Here is a 19275-nt window from a genome sequence, read left to right as displayed (position 1 = left end):
GAGAAGGGAAATGTGTTCAGATGGGTTAAGATTGGATGAGGATGAGGGAGGTGGGGGGGGGCCTCTTACCCAGTGAGAGATATTCCCTCGACACACTGACTGCACATGTGCAAAATCACAGAGGAGCACTTTGGCTCTGCAGAGACACTCAAACTGATGTCTAAAGCAAAAACAAAAACAAAACAAAAACGAAGAAGAAGAAGAAAACAGCCGTTTTGCTCGTAACTCCACAATGAACAGCTTTCAACACTGAGCTGAAGGACTGACAGCTGCCAACACTCAAACAACTGAGTGACAATCAGCTGCAGAGACAGCACACCTGTCTCCACCTGCTAACTTAGCGATGACATGTGGTATGAATCCACTGGGTTATTACCGACAGTTTTTGCAATGTATGGCAATGGGTCAGATGCCACTGAGCAGACATCACTTTATGACTCACCACAGAGAGAGCTACAGCTCTCAGAGTAAGTTTCTATGGTGTCAAAAGGAAACAGTGGTCAGATTATGCTGGTGCTGTCATGCAGCAGGAGAGGTCCAAAGGTCTCCACTGAATCCAATTCAAGACTGAATTCATTTAACAGACAATGGTTTGTTTTGATTATAATCTAACATTTCCATTAAGAAGAATTATTTTGCTGCATGTATGCAACATCAGATCAGATCTATATGAGGCTATTTTCTTTATGATAATACTATATGAGACATATATTCTGGCCTAACTTGTTTTTGATGTAAACCGCACTGGATGAGAATATGAAATCTACAATAATAATATAAAACCTAACATGAAATCATTCTGCAAACGCTGCTCAGTGTTCTGCCTGTGCTCCTGAGAGGTGAAACACAGAGGTTGAGCAGACAATAAATGGTTTGTGAGGGGATTTCGAACACTGCCCAAAACAAACTGCAGACATGACATAAAACTTCTCTTCACCTCCAACACTGCCCTCTGCTGGATCAAACCTGAGCAGAAACACCACCAACCAACAAACTCCATCTGCCACCTGAACTGCCTCCCTCCATGGATTCAGGTAAAGGCAAGAGACAAGGAAGGATGTGAAGGCAGCAGTTTATCATTTTCTCTTCTAATCATACACAACAAAATACAAACTGACGCCAAGATTACGGCCACCAATCAGTGCTTCCATGGACCTGGGAAACACAATATAGAAGGGAACAGGAAAAGTAGAAAAGAAGGAGGGAACTCTGGAATAACCCAGATCTATCCTGAGCAGAATCCACATACTGCATCAAAAAAGTAAAGTAAAACTGTCCTGAATTCAACCACTGTCTACTCGCCCACTAAAGAAATCACATGTTCTGATTTATCTGGATGTTGTGCATTTCCTCCTGGTTCTCCTTATTGCCAAACCATCCGTTGCAAAGACTACACATAGACAATCGGAGGAGGGAGAGGCCATGTTGGCAGACATTCATGGTGCTGAACTGGGATGAAGGTCAGAGGGTCATGGTTTCTATGGCGGCAAAGAGGTAGTCGTGCTGACCTTGAGAGGAGAGATGTGGGAATGGGACACGTAGCCGTGCACATTCTCGATCTCGGACAGGTTCTTCTCGGACACGTGCACCAGCTCGGGGGAGCGCACCTCGTTAGTGAGCCGTGGGAAGCCCTGGTCCAGAGGCGGAGAGTCATCCTCTTGGTAGTGGTACTGCTGAAAGAGGGAAGGGAGAGAGAGGAAAGGGTGGACACGAGGGAGAAAGAAAAACACGGACAAAGACAAGTAATGAGATTTAAATGCTGATTGGTGTAGTTAATGTATGGAGCTTAAAAATCCCGAATATGAAAATGAATGACAGGCAAAGATGACACAGTTTAGTATGTATAAACCTCAACATGGAAAAATCAAAGAAGCACCAGGTTCACTATGCTACTGTAAGATTTGAATTAAAACCGATGACTATAAGATTTTTTTTTTCTGGAGCTTTGGATAACATGCAAACCTAGTGCTGATTAAAGAACAATATTAATCTAGAGATAACAGAGGTGGTAGTATGAGGTGGCCCAGTGAGCACAGGATGACATCCAGACACAGTGATTTAAGAGGTCAAATTTCCCATTACAGTACATCAGCATGATGAAATCTCCACTGAACATATCATACACATCACATATGATGCCAGGAAATACTGACACAAATGCACATGTGGTTATCTGGTTGATCGGCAGGATGATATTGAATACAATTTGAACCTGCCCACCCCACCCTCTCCTCCCCTCTCTCACCCAAGGAGCGTTCATCAAGGCAGGGTTCATGCAGGGTGGGGGCTGGCCGTTGTGGGGTGATCCCTGTACTGCTGGTGGCCTGTTCTGGAGAGAGCAACAGGACCATATGTGACCACCAAGAGCAAACAGGACAGGTGTGACTTAAGAAATGAAGTCCACAAACCATCAGTCACATCCAAGATCCCAAAGCCTACAACCAAGCACACCCATACACCAGCAAGCACACCAGCAGGAGGCCGAGAGGCTCAGTCAGGTACTGGATTATACAGCACTGTAGGTGTCTGTGATATTCTGCTCTAACACAACAGATGTCAGGACATGCAGGACAGATTTGGGTGATTACAAACTGAAACACACACACACACACACAGTAACACATGAATAGAGACAGCAACAATCATAATATCATCCCATGACATGGTCACATGCTCAGATTAAATTAAACTGATGTGCACCAGATCAGTGATATATAGTGAACCAAAGGATTATTACAGTTAAACTCTTGTGTTATTTTAAGTGAGAGACTAACAGCCTTAAATCTCTACTATGTGGACGTAGAGATGGAGCATTTGACCAGATGATCAAGCTGTACAACAGGAACAGCATGCCTCTCAAGGCCCATCTGTACACACTGAGAATGACTAAACAGTAATTAGAGGACACATCAGACTCAGAGAACGAGGGGTTACGCAAATAGAAGTGATCTTCAAGCGGAGAGAGAGTGGCTATAGCTGCGTCTCTGAGATGCAAATCAATTGTAACGCCCCAGTGATAACAGTTATTTTTGATGATGCCTAAAGGCAGCAACGTAAGGAGATGCATTCTCTCTGGGCCAGTGACATATCAGCTACCAGGGCTGAAAAGAAAAAAATAGAAGCTCATTCTGGAAGTTTGCTGGAGCTGTATTCTCATGCATGAATTATCTACTGTACTGTCCTGTAGGATGTAAGAGAAACAGAAAAGTAAGGCGACAAAGGAGCTTGATTCATATGAAGGACACTCTGTGAGACATATTAGATTTTTTTTTTTCCTTTAAAAACAAACATCAAACTGATCAATAAGGTTTCCCTATTCCAGTACTAAACATTTTCCACCACTGTGGTTCTTGTAGATTATGGACACGTCATGCTATAAGTACACATAGTGTGTGAAAATGTCTGAAGTTGCAAATTTGTAGGAATTTTGCATTAAAAAGTTTGTTCGGATGCCAAGTGTCAAGTCTCAGATGTCACATCTTTGCTAAAAAAAAAAGGACAGACTTTTCTAATTAAGTATGTAAAAAAGGTAAAATGTAAAAACACACACTGACTGAATGAAGGAAAGTGTGTGCAGAAGTGTGTATGCATATATCTTTGTGCTGTGGCTATATTTGGGGGCCTATTAGGACACAGGTAGGAGTTTCATTCAAGCTACTGTGAATCCGCTTCTCAGCGCTTCCTGTAATTACTGCCTTCCAATCAGTAGATGGCAGGAGATGCGTTGCAGTGTTTCAGCCTGACATTGCAGCAGCAATGATGGGCCTATTCTTTCATCGATAAATCCATTCCTACCACCTCTGGCTGTTAACCTACTGACTGCCAGTCTACAAACAACTGATACCAAGTAGGAGACAGCACTTCCCTTGGTTTTTGGGTCTGTTGCAGTGATTTGTGCTAAAGAACTAAAGTCCAATCAGGATTTTAGTTCTGATTAGTTCTGAAAATAAAACATTCTATGAATTGTTACCAACCAAATCAACTGCATTATGTGAGAAAGAGGCAACATACTGAGTGTTTGAACTGGATAACTAAAGCTCAGTTAAAGGTGGAACACCTCACAATACCAGTTTCTTTACAGGCTCTCTAAGATTCATAAGAGGATCATCTACCAGGAAGACTTCCAGGAAAAACTCCTGAGTCCAGGACATGGTCAAAACACTCCCATTCTATTTAACACACGAGACGCAATAAGAACCTGAAAATCATTTCGGGGAACCTTTGACACAGAACGTCTGCGTATGAACAATCCATGCAGAGATGGCATTAAAGCCTTACAGTGTTACAGTTAATCACCCCCCCCCCCCCCAGAAAAATACCAGAAAACAGAATCTCCTTTGTATCAGACTAGAGCAACATCTCTGAAGAGATTAAAAACATCATTAAAAAGAAAACACTGAGAGCTTTCCAAATGTCTGCGTGCCTGAAAAAATGTTGATGAGTCACTGGTTCAGTCTACACATACAGAGGCCATTTAAAAACCAGGGGGCTCTCTCAGGAAATCCATGGTAACTACATATGCAGTCACTGATCACATTTTTCACATACCATTTTAATTTAACATCCCATGTGGCCTTGCACATACAGACCAAAGTAAACACCACCTTAAAGTGACTATAGCTGAGCATAAAGGAGCTATCAGAGCACTAGAACGGGCCTAGATCTACATTTTCATTCTGATACTGTTGCAAGTAATATCTCTATCAATATCAGCTGTATATTGTATATATAATAATCGATAGGCATATTATGAATCTGATGGCCCACAGATTCATCCTCCAAAAACTTACTTTTGAATTTGAGTGAAATAAATGAACTTTGTAACACTTTTTAACACTTGATTGTTTAACTTTATGAAATGTCATTCAGCCTTTTCTAAATGATTCCAAAACACCCCCACCCCCCATCACCCCAGTTTTTCCCCAGTGCACAAGACTGGTCCCCTGCTCCACGACTGTCCATCCTCGCCATTACATGCCCAGCCTTAGCCTCAACCTTATGACTCCAACCTTCACCTGCAACATCCATCTGAATTATACACTGCACTCAGAGAAATGTCCCAAGTCGCAACACTGACAAGTCAGACAGATTCTTCTAAACATAGCAACAACACACACACACAGTGCATCATGCACACACTTGTTTTCAGCCATCCTCTCAAGAGACGAGGACATGAGGAGGCCAGAAGCAGTGTCTGTCAGCTTTAGGGCTGTATAGGCAGTTCCCAAACACAGATGTTGTTTCCACTGGGTGTTGCTACAGGGGGAAGGAGGCAGGTGTCTGCAGCTTCTACTGCTGTTTGGCTTACCATAGCACATTTAATGGGAGGGAGGATCTAAACATAGAAACTACAAGCACACCGTATCTGAAATTATACTCTCCACACATAGTCAGCAGTTAAAGGGATATGATTCATTTTCTAATCACTTGTGTCAGTTGAAACATCAGAGAATTCAGAGAGTCTCACTACACCACACACACACACACACACATATATATATGTCATGTATATTATAGTTAGTCTAGCACCTGCATTCTGATTGGCTGTCAGGCACACTGATGAGTAGCAGCGCCCCCTGGTACAGCACTGTGGTCAGATTAATGAGAGGATCCCTCTGCCTGTTTACCTTTTATACCTGTAACCTAGCAACGACTGTCAGTGAGGACACACAATAACATGCACAGATGAAAACGAACTGTGAGGACTCGTGTCACATCCTGTGTCTTTGGTGAATCTACATGAGCTTCAGATCAGCCGTGCGCTGTACTCAATGACATCTGGATGTGCCAGAGGTGTTTCCTAACAATAAATAAAACAATATTAAATTCAATAGGAGGGCTGACGTCACACAGACCACTTCAAAGCCAGTTGTGAACAGTCACTGTGACAGTGGTGGGAAGGAGGTAATTCAGTTTTCAATGACTTTAGTGACCTGCAACAAAAAAAAGTCCTTTTCTAGAGTTTCTAATATCTGAAGCTGTCAAACACTCAATCTAAGGCCTCACTGTGCATCTGCAGTGTTTCTGTTAAGCAATAATACGCAGACATTGTTAAGGTGCATGTATGGGCTTTTCTGCAGCCGAACAGTGGAATTGCCATAATGAGGTGAGACAGTGGTGCTAAGCAAGCAGACAAAGGAAGGCTCGGAGCTCAAGCCCATATCTACTGTACCAATCCAAGACCATTTGACCTCAAGCCTGAGAGAAGCCCAGTGACCGACAATATACTGTGTGAGAGAAGCGTTACAGCAGTGTGTAAAATCACCCGCGCTCTGGTTACACAACCATGTTAAAGGAGAGGGGAAGACCACTGGAGCATCGCTTGATGTTTATGAAGCCTGAAATGAGAATAAATGATTTTGATTTTTAATTTCATCTTAACTGACGTGGTTTGCTGAACTTTAAAGGAGTAGTAGGACCAAAGTCAAGATTTCTGACTACTGTGTAGTATGTAGTATGAAACTACTCTCAAGCTCTATCAGACTGGATGGGAAGCATCTGTGAACTGCCATGTTCAGTTCTCTCCACAGACTTTCTATGAGGTTTAAGTCTGGTCTTTGGGTGGACCACTCAAGGACAGTCAGAGACTTGTCCTGAAGCCTCTCCAGTATTGTCTTGGCAGCGTGGTTTGGGTCATTATCATTCTGAAAGGTGAACTATTGCCCGAGTCACATGCTCTATGTATTCTGTATCCTCTGTCTGGGTTCTTGATCAAGGTCCTTCTAGCCTGGTTACCTAGTGGTCCCAAAATTCATCCCTGGACTTCATGGCTTGGTTTTTGTCCTTTGGGGTGTTTTACTCTTTCTACATCTAGAATGACTGTACAAACAAGTGTGCATCACACAGCAAGACTGCATCATAGTGCCTGCCCCAAGCTACTTTCACAGTTTGCTGTATACAGCAGTAAAACTAAGTCATGGCACTGAGGCATGATGAGTCCCATGTGAATGAAGTGGAGCACGGCTTTGATAACTGATGTAAACTTTAACATGTAGTGAGTGACTAATGCTACAGGGAGTAAGAAAGAGGGAGAGATGGAGGAGGAGGAGGAGGAGGAGGAAGACATCTGCCCATGGATGAAAGCTAGGAAAATGTGTTTGTGAAACTAAGCAGAAGCAGTAATAAGATTTATCTGAGCAATGCAACTAAGCATTTGGGGGAGGGTGGGTGGGGGTGGGGGTGGGGGTGGGTACAGGTTACATACAGGAAAGAACCAGAGCGATTATAGGAGACAGAGCAGCAGCTAATTTGATTATCTTTTGATCAGTGAGGCAACAACAGTGCCCCTGTTAGCTTAGAGCGTTTTTACCAAGAAAGAAAGAAAACAACTAAAATAGACCCAGTTGTTTTATATGTCAGCAGAAACATATGACGTAAACGATTTCCTGGTAAAACATGTTTTTAATGCTTTCTGTACAGTATTTTTAACGTTTCCTTTCATGTAACTTCTTTGTCACATGTTGAGTGGGACTATGGATGGTTAACTACACAGCCGGTCGCCCCGTTTGGTAAATATGCTCCAGTGTGGTAACCATTTTGAAACATTCGGACGTGGTGATGATCTGAGTGGAGTGCTGACGTTTCACTCCAGCAGCATCACATGGTGATTATTATTCAGGCTGGGTCACACCAAGCTTTTTGTTCTGTGTCAAGATAAACTAAACACTTGAAGATACTGCTAGAGGAAATCTCATATTAGTCACTCTTCACAGTGCTTGCTCTTTTTTTTTTTTTCAGGAAATTAAAAAGTTAATTTACAATTAAAAAATGATTCACCATGTTCCATTCTTTGTGGGCTTCACTATTTTCTTGGTGATCTACGGCAACAGCAAATTCATTTTCTTGGTTTAACATTGCAAATTCTCCTCCTGTAGTGAAATGCCTCTGAACACCAGGGTTTATGATATGCTGTAGCTGTGGGGCTGGTCGAGCTGTGTGCAAAGCGTAAGCACTCACGTGCGGTGTTGTTATGCTCCACTGAGAGGATCCCTCCTCTCTGACGTTCTCTACAGCCCTAACCACCAGAATCAAGACGAGATGGAAATGTGGGGTGGCATGGCCGAGGGCAGATTCAGAGCCTCTGTGCAGATTTAGTGTGGAATCTCCTAGCGGTTGTGTGCGCTGACCTCTTTCTGTGGCTTTATATACCTACAGTAAGACTCTACCCCCCATTCTCTTCTACAGTCTTAATTCTTACAGACAGTATAGGAGGGAGGGAGCTGAGCTATGTGAAAATGAAAGAGCACCTGCCCTCTGCTTTGCTTGCTTTTCCAGTCAAACATACACATTTCTGTTGTCACAGTCTTGTCTTTAGCTTCACTGTGTCAGGCTCTCCCCTCACTGAACAGGTGAAGCAATTTGTGCTATAGAGATAACAAGATTATGCCCTTGTAGTCTTATTGTTATTGCTATAGCCAATCCTAGAATCATTGTACATCTATTTTTTTGTTTTTGGGTGTGTAGATTATTGTAGATTCTCTTACTTTCTTATTCAGAAATAAGAAAGTAACTGTAAAGCAACTGGTCCACTTCCAGTTGGCGAGTGGCAGCATTGTCATGTGACATGTGTCCAGACTTACACTCATTCAATCAGCTTTACTGAACTGTGCCAAGTTTAGCTGAGGAGAGGGGTGACCACTTTGCTTTAAGCTCTAGAAATCTGCCTGGACTAAAACAGGTTTTATGCTGCTGTATCAATCCAGTCAGGCTTGCAGGTTTTCTTTCCACCACAAATTTGGCATCAGAGGTGGGATGAGATAAAAACTGGAGGGCGTGCCATGAACAGGGTCTTTACACCTGATTCTGATTGGATAATGACAACCTAATCAAAAAAGAAGGGTCAAACTGTCCAATTAGAGAGCAGATAGCTCGGTTGCCTTGATCTCCAGTGCAGGTCCTGAAAGAGTGGACAACAGCACAGGCTCCTCTGGTGGGTTTACATCCATACACAGCACATTAAATGTTCACCTTTACTTTCAACAGCATCATATTTATAATTAAACCCACTTGGGTGGCAGAAGAGTCATCCATCTTTGAAATCTACTACACCTTTCAGCAACAGACCCCATCTGCTCTCTGATTGGACTGTCATTGTCCAATCAGATTCAGGAGTAAAGACCCTGCCCATGGTACATCCTCCAATTGATATCTATGCACTCTCATGATGGCAGGTGCAAAGACAGGCTCAAAACAATTACATTTTTTTCCACATTTGTTTTTTAAGAAATAATATATTAAATAATAGATTTATTTTACAAAGGTTGATTTCCAACTACAATCTTTGGAAATATTACTGAGCATCACGTTAGGAGCTCAGAATTGTATTGGCCCTTTTTCAGATCCACAGACTAAATGTAAATGTAATTACAGAGACGTTGGATAAGTGGTGGGGAGGGTAATCATTGAATGTAGTCATTGATCTAATGTCTGTTTAACACTGATCTGACACCAGTGCTCTTTTTATCCAAACCGTCAAAATCTGTAAATCTCTCTGTGGTTATGAGACGTGAAGCTGTAACTACTGATCGCTTCTTAGGTGATACGCTCCATGTAACACACACAGTTCCTGTGCTAGTTCTTAGCTTGGCATTGTTACATGCTTTTCATTCTTCACCAAACCACTTCACTTCCTGTGTGGCTCCTTGATTTTTCCTAGACCTGCTGAACAACAAAGCTTCTCAAGTGGTGGTTTTGAAACTCCAATCGCTAAAAGTTTAGCTTGATTAAGATATAATGTCAGTCAGTGTTAGAAAGCAAATACAGTACTGTTTACAGTCTGAACCCAAGTCTGAAACTGCTTCAGACCGTTTCAGAATCTAAACAGGGTCCTGTGAAATTAAAATGATCCTACAATAATGACCCTTCATCCCTGAGAGAGGGAAGCAGAAAAATGAGGAGGAGTGTTTGACTTGCATTACAGCGCGTTGAAGGCAGAAGAGTAACTCTGACCCGTCACTATGATAAATGAAGCGTGACAGTACAGGGATGCAGAAATATTACAGCAGTGGTAAATATGCCCTCATTAAGCCCCAGTAAGCATTAACACAGCTTCAAGGATCCCAGGCAGTGAAACACAACTGCTCTTCTACTGCTTTTCACACAAATATTAAAGTGTAATCCTTAACCCTTCAGATTCTCATTCCTATCAGGTATATCACACATGTATACAGATACACCACAGGACAATACTCTGACAGAAACATCTTTGCTACCACTCCAAACGAGCAAACCGTCAACATCACCGTGTTGCTCTGAAACAAAGGAAGCTGTCCGTAACCTACCTTGCATCCAAACATCAACGACAAAGTGTTGTTGGTGCAGGCAACTTTGCAGTGGCACAACAGTGGGGTGCACTCTGGGCTTTTCACTATGGGAGACATTCCAGTGATAAAAAAGCGTAGCTGGACAGACTCTGCCGTGACACCGAGCTTCACCGCACGAGGACGAGAGGAGGTGAGCTGCACTAGGACTCAACCACAGAGCTGGAGAGAGGCTTCATGAGAGCGAGGTCTTGCATACGGGCTTTTTTCTTGCACACACACACACACATTTATACACACACACGCACACACAAATACACTGACACTGTCACCACCATACACTCTTCTCTCCCACTCTCTCTCTCTCTCCCTCTCACTGTTTCTATCCATCTCTCTTCCCGCTCTGTCTCGATCACCCTAACCATCCTCCTCCTCCTCCTGTTTATTACCTGAACAATCAGTCATTACTCGTCCATAACTGGTGCAAATTTGCATTTAGAAAAGAAAGGATAGTCACTGTTTTTGTTTTATTCACTGTATCATAAATGCATGTACAGTATGCTAAGTATTTAGCTGATGCACACATATAGCGGTAGGTCAACCAAGCAAACTATCTCAGTCTTGATGTTCTAGACCCAAAACCAACAATAAATATGTCCTACTACAAAGTAACACATACATCCAAAGCCTGACACAGTGTATCTTACTCCTCTGAACCATGGAGCTCCACTGTTGTCCCCAAACTACTACAAACACAGTGAGCCACAACAGTGATACTGGGTGACATGTTCCTTCATTACCAGGAACACACACACACACACACGCACACGCACACACACACACACACACACGCACGCACACATTCACATACACTGTAGTTTATTTTGACTCAGTCCCACACACATCAACCTCCTGCTGATCCAGACACTCAATAGAGCATCGCAAAAATGTATTAATCGGCTACAGCAAATAGTCCCCCAATAAACGCACTATTTTCTGCTGTGAGCAGCTGTTTCAGGATGTTTCTTAACCTTAAAAAAAAAAAAAAAAAAAGAAACTATGCTTGTGAGTGATTTTCACGTGAGACTGAAAGATGAAATCACACATTGACAATAAAAAAAAAAAAAACTAAAAAAAAAACTAAAATAATACCAGCTTTATCCCTTAATACCTACCTCTTAATGCTGCTTCATTAGTCTACCTTCCGGTTAATGTGACAATGTGGAATGTTAATGTGACATTCATACAAATGTCTAACGTAATTATCCTCTGTTTGATTCATACACAAAAAAGTCTTACAAGTTACCCATAGTATCGAAGAATTAGAATAATAACATCATACTATGAGTCAGTGAACACTTTACAAATCAGCCCTGTCAGGATGAGAGCATTTCTGACAGGGCTGATTTGGGTGGGATTCACTACCACCAGATGCTCTGGTTAGAATATGACTGTACACTCTTGTTTTGGAAATTCTCTTCAAATATAACTTCAGGATGTCATTTGAGAATAAGTTTCTGAACCACTTCTTTTGAAATAAACGTCAAAGTCTCTACGTGTAGGATATCTATATATTACAACTTTAACCTGTACCTGCTGTAAAAGCTAAAATTACTCTCCTCCACACAGCTGCAATTAGACCTTTTGATCATAGCTAATGCTAATTATCATCATATCCACCCCCTCACCAGCACAAACCAGAGCCAAAGTTAACCCAAGCCCTCTGACAGACCCACAGCAGTGTGGAGAGGAACACTGATGCGCCACCCAGGTAAGAAGGGAAAGCCTCGGGCCAAGAGCATCTGTTAGCATACCAGGTGAAAATTACACAACCACGGTGGTTACACCCTGCTGGGTCTAACTACATCTCTCTGACAGAATGTAATGCTTTCTGATTGTCTGCATAGACAACTGTGACTTCTACTATAGACTCCACTATAAAGTGACGTATACTGTATGTCTGCATGGGTGTGCTGTTAGTGTATATATGGCATCCATGGCAACTACAAGCTGTTATTTTTCATTTCTGAAAATCTTTGGGTTTCATGCAAGGTTTGTCCAAACACTGAAGCCTCTGTGTTTTTACACTCGTTGTGTTTATGCTGCAGGACCTCTAGAGGAACATATCAATGGTTTTCAGTGTTTAAGCCTGTGCTACATATCATATCCTCACATACATTTTAAATTTACTATCAGCACTCCAGCAGCCATCACTGCAGGTTTGACTTCAGCTGTAGCCTCTGCTACATGAGGACAGACTGAACTTCCTCCTGTTACCAGATGCTGTGTAAGACGGATAAAATTCAATGCAGCCAAGATACAGCACTGTGTCTCTTTCACTGTCTCTCTCACATGATTATTCATCAGCTGTCAGCCTGCAGGAGAGCTGCAGAGGATGAGATCATTAAAAGTCAGTCCATTCATTGTGCAGTATTGTGTATGAGGACTACGCAACACATCTGCAGTAGCTGCAGTATCTGCAGGCCCCACTGGAAGCACCTTGGCAGGCACTGTGTGAACCCTGCATCCTGATTCAACAGTATAAATGTACAGTATTTAGTACAGTGTTATGTGAGCTGAACCACTAGATGGAACTGTAACGCTGAGAATATCACACTGTTCAAAGGGGGGGAGCAGAAAGAGCCAGTAACGAAAAAGTCAATTAGAGCCCACTGTAATAAACAGTGAGTGAGGTCAGTGAGGATTAATTAGCCAGGGAGCCTGTGAGAAATGATTCCATGGCACATCTCATTAAAAAAAATGAATACAATACTTCCCACAATACTTCTTAAACTGAAGTACTGCTTTCACAAGCATGCGGACACCTGCATCGTTCTAATTTGGGAATCTAGTATGTAGGATAATATCTTCTCCGTCACATTTTACATTATTTTTATTTTATTGAAATAAATCTTGGATGCAAATTTCCAGATCAAACCTCCAGCAGCACAGAGCCCATGACAACACGTGGAACGCAAACTGTAAACTAAACTCACTGTGAGCTGATGGTGATGATGATTTTTGCCTTTAAAAACAGAATTCTACTAAATCAATCCTTTAACTTTACAAAGGAAGAGAAAGTTTTGGAAAGGGTTTTTGTCTCAGTGGGCTTACTACAGTGCTGAGGAAACACACTGTGCACACTGGGCTAATTGCACTAATTTACCTAGTTGGATGAATTTATTGTTGAAGAAAACACCAATAATGTAACTGCAGTGGATGAAAGATGTGGGTGAAAATATGGTGCAGGGATTCAATATGCAAGACTACATGCATTAAAGTAGATGATTTCATCTAACAAAAAAATAAAATAAAATACAAAAATAAGGCCTGAGTTTCTATAAATACAAACTGAATATGCCTCATTGTGTTAACTGGGTGAAAGACAAAGACGGATAAAAAAAAAAAAAAAAGGCTGGAGCACTGGTTTCTTTTTCCGTCCCTTCAGGGGAAACCGTCTTACCTTTCTCTTTCTCCCACATTTCTACCTCTTAAATTCCCCTACATCCAGTCCAGAAAATGAAGGGGGCTTTCCCCTCCAAACAATACCAGCATTCTGACAAGAGAAAGGACGAGCCAGTGAGAGAGAGACGGAGAGAGAGAGACAGAGAGAAGACAGAGAGGCAGCCAGAGAGAAAGACAGAGACAGAGAGCATGAATGGGCTAGAGGCCACTTTATTGGTTCTCACAAAGGGGGACCGTGGGACCAAAACAAGCGGAGTCAACATGCTTTTCCACTCGTTGCCACAAACAGTTCCCTCGCACAAATTAGACTGATCCAACCGGCTGGTAAGAAGACTGATCTGTCAAGAGGAAAACATGTCTCCTGCCAGTATTTCCTTATAGAACTAAAAGAACAACTTCTTGATAGTGTTGTGTTTCAACAGCTACTGCTGTTGCCACAGGACGAGGAGACTATCGGCAGCCTAAAACACACACCTGTCCATGTGGAGCCTAACCCCCTACACTACATCCTAATCCTCCTGTGAGTTACAGCTCAGGAGACCATGGCTGCCACAGGCTTCAGTCGAGGAGTTATCTCAGAAAGACCGGATTTCTATACTGCTGAGGTGTTTTATGGTGACATGTGTAAGATCTTGCGTATGAAACCTCAATCCCACATCCAGACATTAAAAACACATGAAACTCTGCATTACAACTACTAACACTTCATGCAGATTATCTAATCCACTTTATTAGGAGGTCAAAGTGGAAGTGAGCGAGCTGCAGATGGAAAACTGTGTGTCCCAAACAACTACACTAAGTACAGCGAGTCAAAACTAAAGCAGGAAATCGATCTCTAAACTGTAATGGATGTTTTCAAATAAGCCTGGGTAATAATTCAGTTTCATTTTCAGATATGAAAAAAAGAATCCAGCTTGAATAAACTCTGTTTTGCTTTTAAAGAAGTAAACCACGACTGGTTTATTTTATTGGCGGATGACTGACATGAGTTTTAGTAGCTTGATTACATTTATTTGTCATGAACCATGTACAGAAAATATGAATCTCATTATAGCCGAGGAGAGGCTTTAGAACAGAGTCAGCTCCTAGCTTTATTTTTTGCATATGCAGGTAAACACATATTCTACAAAATGGACTGTATTATAGCTTTGATACATGAGATGGAAAATCTCAGCCTATCAAATAAAAGAAAAAAAAAAAAAAAGACACATGACAAAGACAGATCCAAAGAAGACAGAGCTAAAACATACAGTGCGTACACTGTGTACCACTAGAGCTGCATTTAAGAGCTGCTTTTACTGAACTGTATCACAAATAAAGCAGATTTTAGTCCACAAAAGGACCAGCATGTATGAGGGACGGAGCGGCTGAGCTCTGTAAGCCTGTTTAGTGGAGTCTCACTGTGGTAAGATGTCAGTGACAGACTTTGCTGCAGTTTTCTGCTAGTTCAAGCTCCTTTACCAGCCCAGACTGCAGGGAGAGCTGGCAGCGAAGCTACACACACACACACACACACAGACACACAGACCGAGCTTCTCCCCTCACTCATCTAACACTTTTAAATACTAAACTAACAACGGCCTTAAAGTCTTTCTTACCTCCACCCTCTTTTCCTTCTCCTCCTGCATGCCTGTGTGTGAGGCTGTGTGTTTGACTGTGTGTGGGCGTGTGTGTGTGTGTCTGTGTGGAGATTCAACCTGCTATCTCTCTAGCTGGGAAGTGCTCTCCTCAAACTACTCCCTGCTCTCCGGGCAGCACTCAGACTAACTGCTCATTGTGCCAGTGTCTGTGTGTGTGTATGCGTGTGAGAGCATGTGCGCGCGCGCAAGCGCTGTCACTGTTGTGGGACAGCAATGAATTGCTTCCCCATCGCTGCATCGGCAACTGCGGCAAACAAGTTCCCTCCCACACCCCGCCCCGCTGTAGGGAGTTCAGCCAAGAGGGAACCACAGACCGGACAGACTCTGCTGCAGCACGGAGGCTTCCCGAGGTGGCACACACACACACACACAGACCACAGCACAAAAAAATCCAACTACAAACAGACAGAGGAGTATGTGATTGTGAGCCTAAGTTTGGAAGGTTATGTTATTCTGTGGGAACAAAGCTTGAACACAGTGTTCTGAAATGAGAGCACAGCTCGTAAAGCGGCTGAGGTAAATCTATGCTAAATCTTCCATAAAGTTGGGTCAGTACAGCTGCTGTGTTGTCTGCTTAATGGTATTAGTCTGGCAAAAAAAAGAGTATATAACCTAATGCTGCAGTCACAGTGTGTGAGTAGGTGGATGACAGCAAACTGGATGTTCATTGTTTTCAGTAGGAGATGGCAAACTCTGCCAGCACTCATAGAAAATCCCATCTGCTGTGCTTCTACTTGAAACTTTCTTTTCTTATGTTCTGCCTGTTTGAGCAGTGAAACTTTCAGAACAGTGATATGTCAAAATTAAATCATGTGTTTTAATTTATACGGTTTCTAATATTTTCCTGAACTTAAGCATATTAAAATGATTTAACAAATTATTTTAATTAGGAATTATCTGAACCAAAAATAATATACACACACACACACAAGGGATCCTTGGTGTAACATTTTGTCTAGCTGTTACTCTGTTCCTAATGGACCCAGAATTGTCAGAATCAGCCTGACATAGTAAGAATGTCCAAGACACCAACTTGGGATTCTCTTCTCTCAGTCTTTTTTAACAGCATAGAGGACACAGATCCTCAGGAGAGAGCCAGAGGAAACAGACCATCTCCCAGTTACTACTAAACTGAGTGAAGTGCCAAGACCACAGCCTTCCCCAAACTAAGTGGTTTTATTTCCTTAGTTCAGTCATTCGTCAGCCATACTGGACCACGATCACAGCGTGTCCCAAACCTTCACAAAGAGCTTTAAACTGCCTAAACATGACCATGAGCAACCTTAATAATGAGAATGACAATGAACATTCTCCAGATAAATTAGCTGATATGATGTTACATTTTCCTTTCAAATATATTTAGCTACAGTTGATTTTTTGTAAGTGAAAAGGAGTAAAGCCAACCTCCTCAGCAAACAGATGTTAAAAATGATTCTTCTTTAAATGTTAATGATCCATAGTAATGGTGGCAGCCAGTACTCGTTTTATTTATCTTTTTACACATGACTGTATATGTGCATTCACTGAACATTGAAATTGTAAAACTCATTTCATTTTGTGCCACGGTTTGAGTTCAAATGCTGCAGTGCTTATTTCCTTTCTTAAACTAAAAATAAAAAAAAAGACGTGTGAAGAGTCATACAGTATTTATGAGGCAGATCAAAGTCCCCATCCCCCCCCCCCCGCCTGCAATGACTGACGTGTGTATTATGGCGAAGAATAATTCCTCCTAAAGATTACTGTGATGTTAGGTATGCTGCTGCATTTTGCTACTTATGCATTCCTTGACAAGGGTATTTGCATGACTGTGCTAGCTCTGAGCGCTGCAGCCTGGCCATGGGAGAGTTGAAATACATACACCACTGATCCGTCCGACTGCGCAGCAATCCTTCCACACTAAACCTCTCTGCAAAGCAAGAATTAGACCCTTTGGTGTTTAAAACTCTGACAACTGCTAAGTTACAGTTTGAAGTGGCCTAAAAAAAAACCTTCTCTCATCATCATCATCATCATCACTCTAACAGACAGGCTTCACAAACTGACATTTAGCAGCAGAGCTGTGAAAATAACTGAGGATACCTCTGATATAAAGCTCAATTTGCTGGATTCTTCTAGGCTGTGGCCTGAATTGATTCTCGCTTAAAGAAACAAATGCATTATGAGACTATGTGTTAGCTATTACTGCTGCTGAACATTGTACTGGCATCAAGTTGCATGTAGTTCAGTTGTGCAGTGGAAATAACCAAAGCCTACCTGCAGTAAACTTCACAATCATAGTGTCCTTTACAAACATGGTTTTTAAATGTTTTTAAGTTCAAATGCTACAGTGTTTGCTTCAGAAGTGTGTCAGATGTCAGCGCCTCTGAATAAAGCTCTTTGATTCCCTGTTAACTTGTGAAACAACATGCAGGGTGACTGACAGAGCCTTTGCCCGCAGGTCACATGCCACAGTGAAGAGAGGGGAAAGAGGAATTGCTGTAGAGAAAGGAATATCCATATCCTGAACAGCATCACTGATTTATGTGGGTCTGAGCAGAAATCTCTGTAAAACAGTGCCAATGGATCACTCAATTATTGATCACAGAGAACACTCATGGAGAAGACACTTTAGAAAGTGAAGAGGGAAGGAGGGAAAAGAATGGGAACATTGCTGAGTCTAGCCCCTCTGCTGTGGAGGGAGGTCGACAACAAAGGGAAAGGAAGGGAGAAGTTGTTCAAATGTGATGATTCATCACCCACCCATTGCAGCATTAAACCAAATTAGGTTCAAGGTCTGCACTGATACCGATGCGTTTGTAAGGTCTCGCCGGGCTGCCAGGAACGTAACGCTCGGGCGTCTGCACACGCCACTAACAAACTGCCAACCGAGCCCGATGGAGCCGATCCATCTCATTCGCACGTCGCCTCTGTCACCTGTGGTTCTGTTTACACAACACGCAAATGTCATTACTGCCTCTCTACAGGCTGCTTTATCTTACCGAGTTCATTACTTCCACCTCATTTCATATCATAAAGACAGGCTGTTGCATTTATCCACTACCTTCTGGCAAATGTACATGCACCTTGCAACAATTCCTAAAAATATAATGCTCAAACATCACACCAGAGCCATCTGAAATCAGTCCGGTTAAAGCATGTGAACAGACTTCTTTAATTATTCCTATCCCTTCTGACCTTTAGGAGAGCTCAGGCCACAGACTCATGTCACAGGCTTAAAAGTGATATACTCAGGAGGTAGAGCGGGTTGTCCACCAATCAGAAGGTTGCTCCTCCAGCCCGCATGACGAAGTGTCCTCAGGCAGGATGCATGTGTATGAATGTAAGTGTGAATGGGTGAAGCGCTTTGAGTAGCTGATTGAATATATAAATGGAGCCCATTTAGCCATTTCCCTTTTCGCAGGCGGTGGATTGGATTTCCCAACACAGGGAACTGGTTCCACCCACCTGTCAGGTAACGAGTCAGTGTAGCATCAGTGCTTTCTGTGCAGGATGTGGTATTATTGTAGGAAATATAACTGAGTCAAATAACCCATTATTATAATTTGTTGATGATGATGTTTTGAGCCCTGTGAGAGCTTGCGAATATGTACTTACAGCCTTCTATCCAAATGGTGCTTTGGTTATTATTATGACATTTAAGCTGTGAAATCATTTTATCATATATTTTGCTTAAAGGAGTTACCTACTCTACGTCTACCACACAATTTCTGGCATTTTGACTTCCACCATTGTATAAAATGCCAAACAAGGAGCTGTCAGAAGAAAATACAATACATCTTCAGGTTTTTTTTACCTTGCAAAAAAAACCCTCAGTGACACACTTTCCTCGCAGGAGTGGTGCTTCAAATCTTCAGGGGTGATTCTGAGACGCCTGATAATATTGTCTCACATCTAAATGTATGCCAGTGTAT

General features: G+C 42.2%; 1 protein-coding gene across 1 annotated transcript in view; it reads right to left on the bottom strand.

Moving 5' to 3' along the window:
• The window catches only part of dlg2 (discs, large homolog 2 (Drosophila)), an 85344-nt gene extending 69990 nt beyond the window's left edge, over positions 1–15354 (bottom strand). Inside the window, exons 1-3 of the mRNA XM_041051785.1 lie at positions 15323–15354; positions 2246–2329; positions 1509–1673 (exon numbers count right to left, since the gene is read on the bottom strand). Coding sequence (XP_040907719.1) covers positions 1509–1673; positions 2246–2329; positions 15323–15352 — 279 coding nt within the window. The 5' untranslated portion in view covers positions 15353–15354. The remainder of the gene's footprint in view (positions 1–1508; positions 1674–2245; positions 2330–15322) is intronic.
• Positions 15355–19275: the final 3921 nt, after the last annotated feature.

The sequence above is a fragment of the Toxotes jaculatrix genome, chromosome 12, assembly GCF_017976425.1.
Source record: "Toxotes jaculatrix isolate fToxJac2 chromosome 12, fToxJac2.pri, whole genome shotgun sequence".
Classification (NCBI taxonomy): Eukaryota; Metazoa; Chordata; class Actinopteri; family Toxotidae; genus Toxotes; species Toxotes jaculatrix.
The sequence above is the reverse complement of the archived record's forward strand: the minus strand, read 5'-3'. Positions and strand labels throughout refer to the sequence as shown.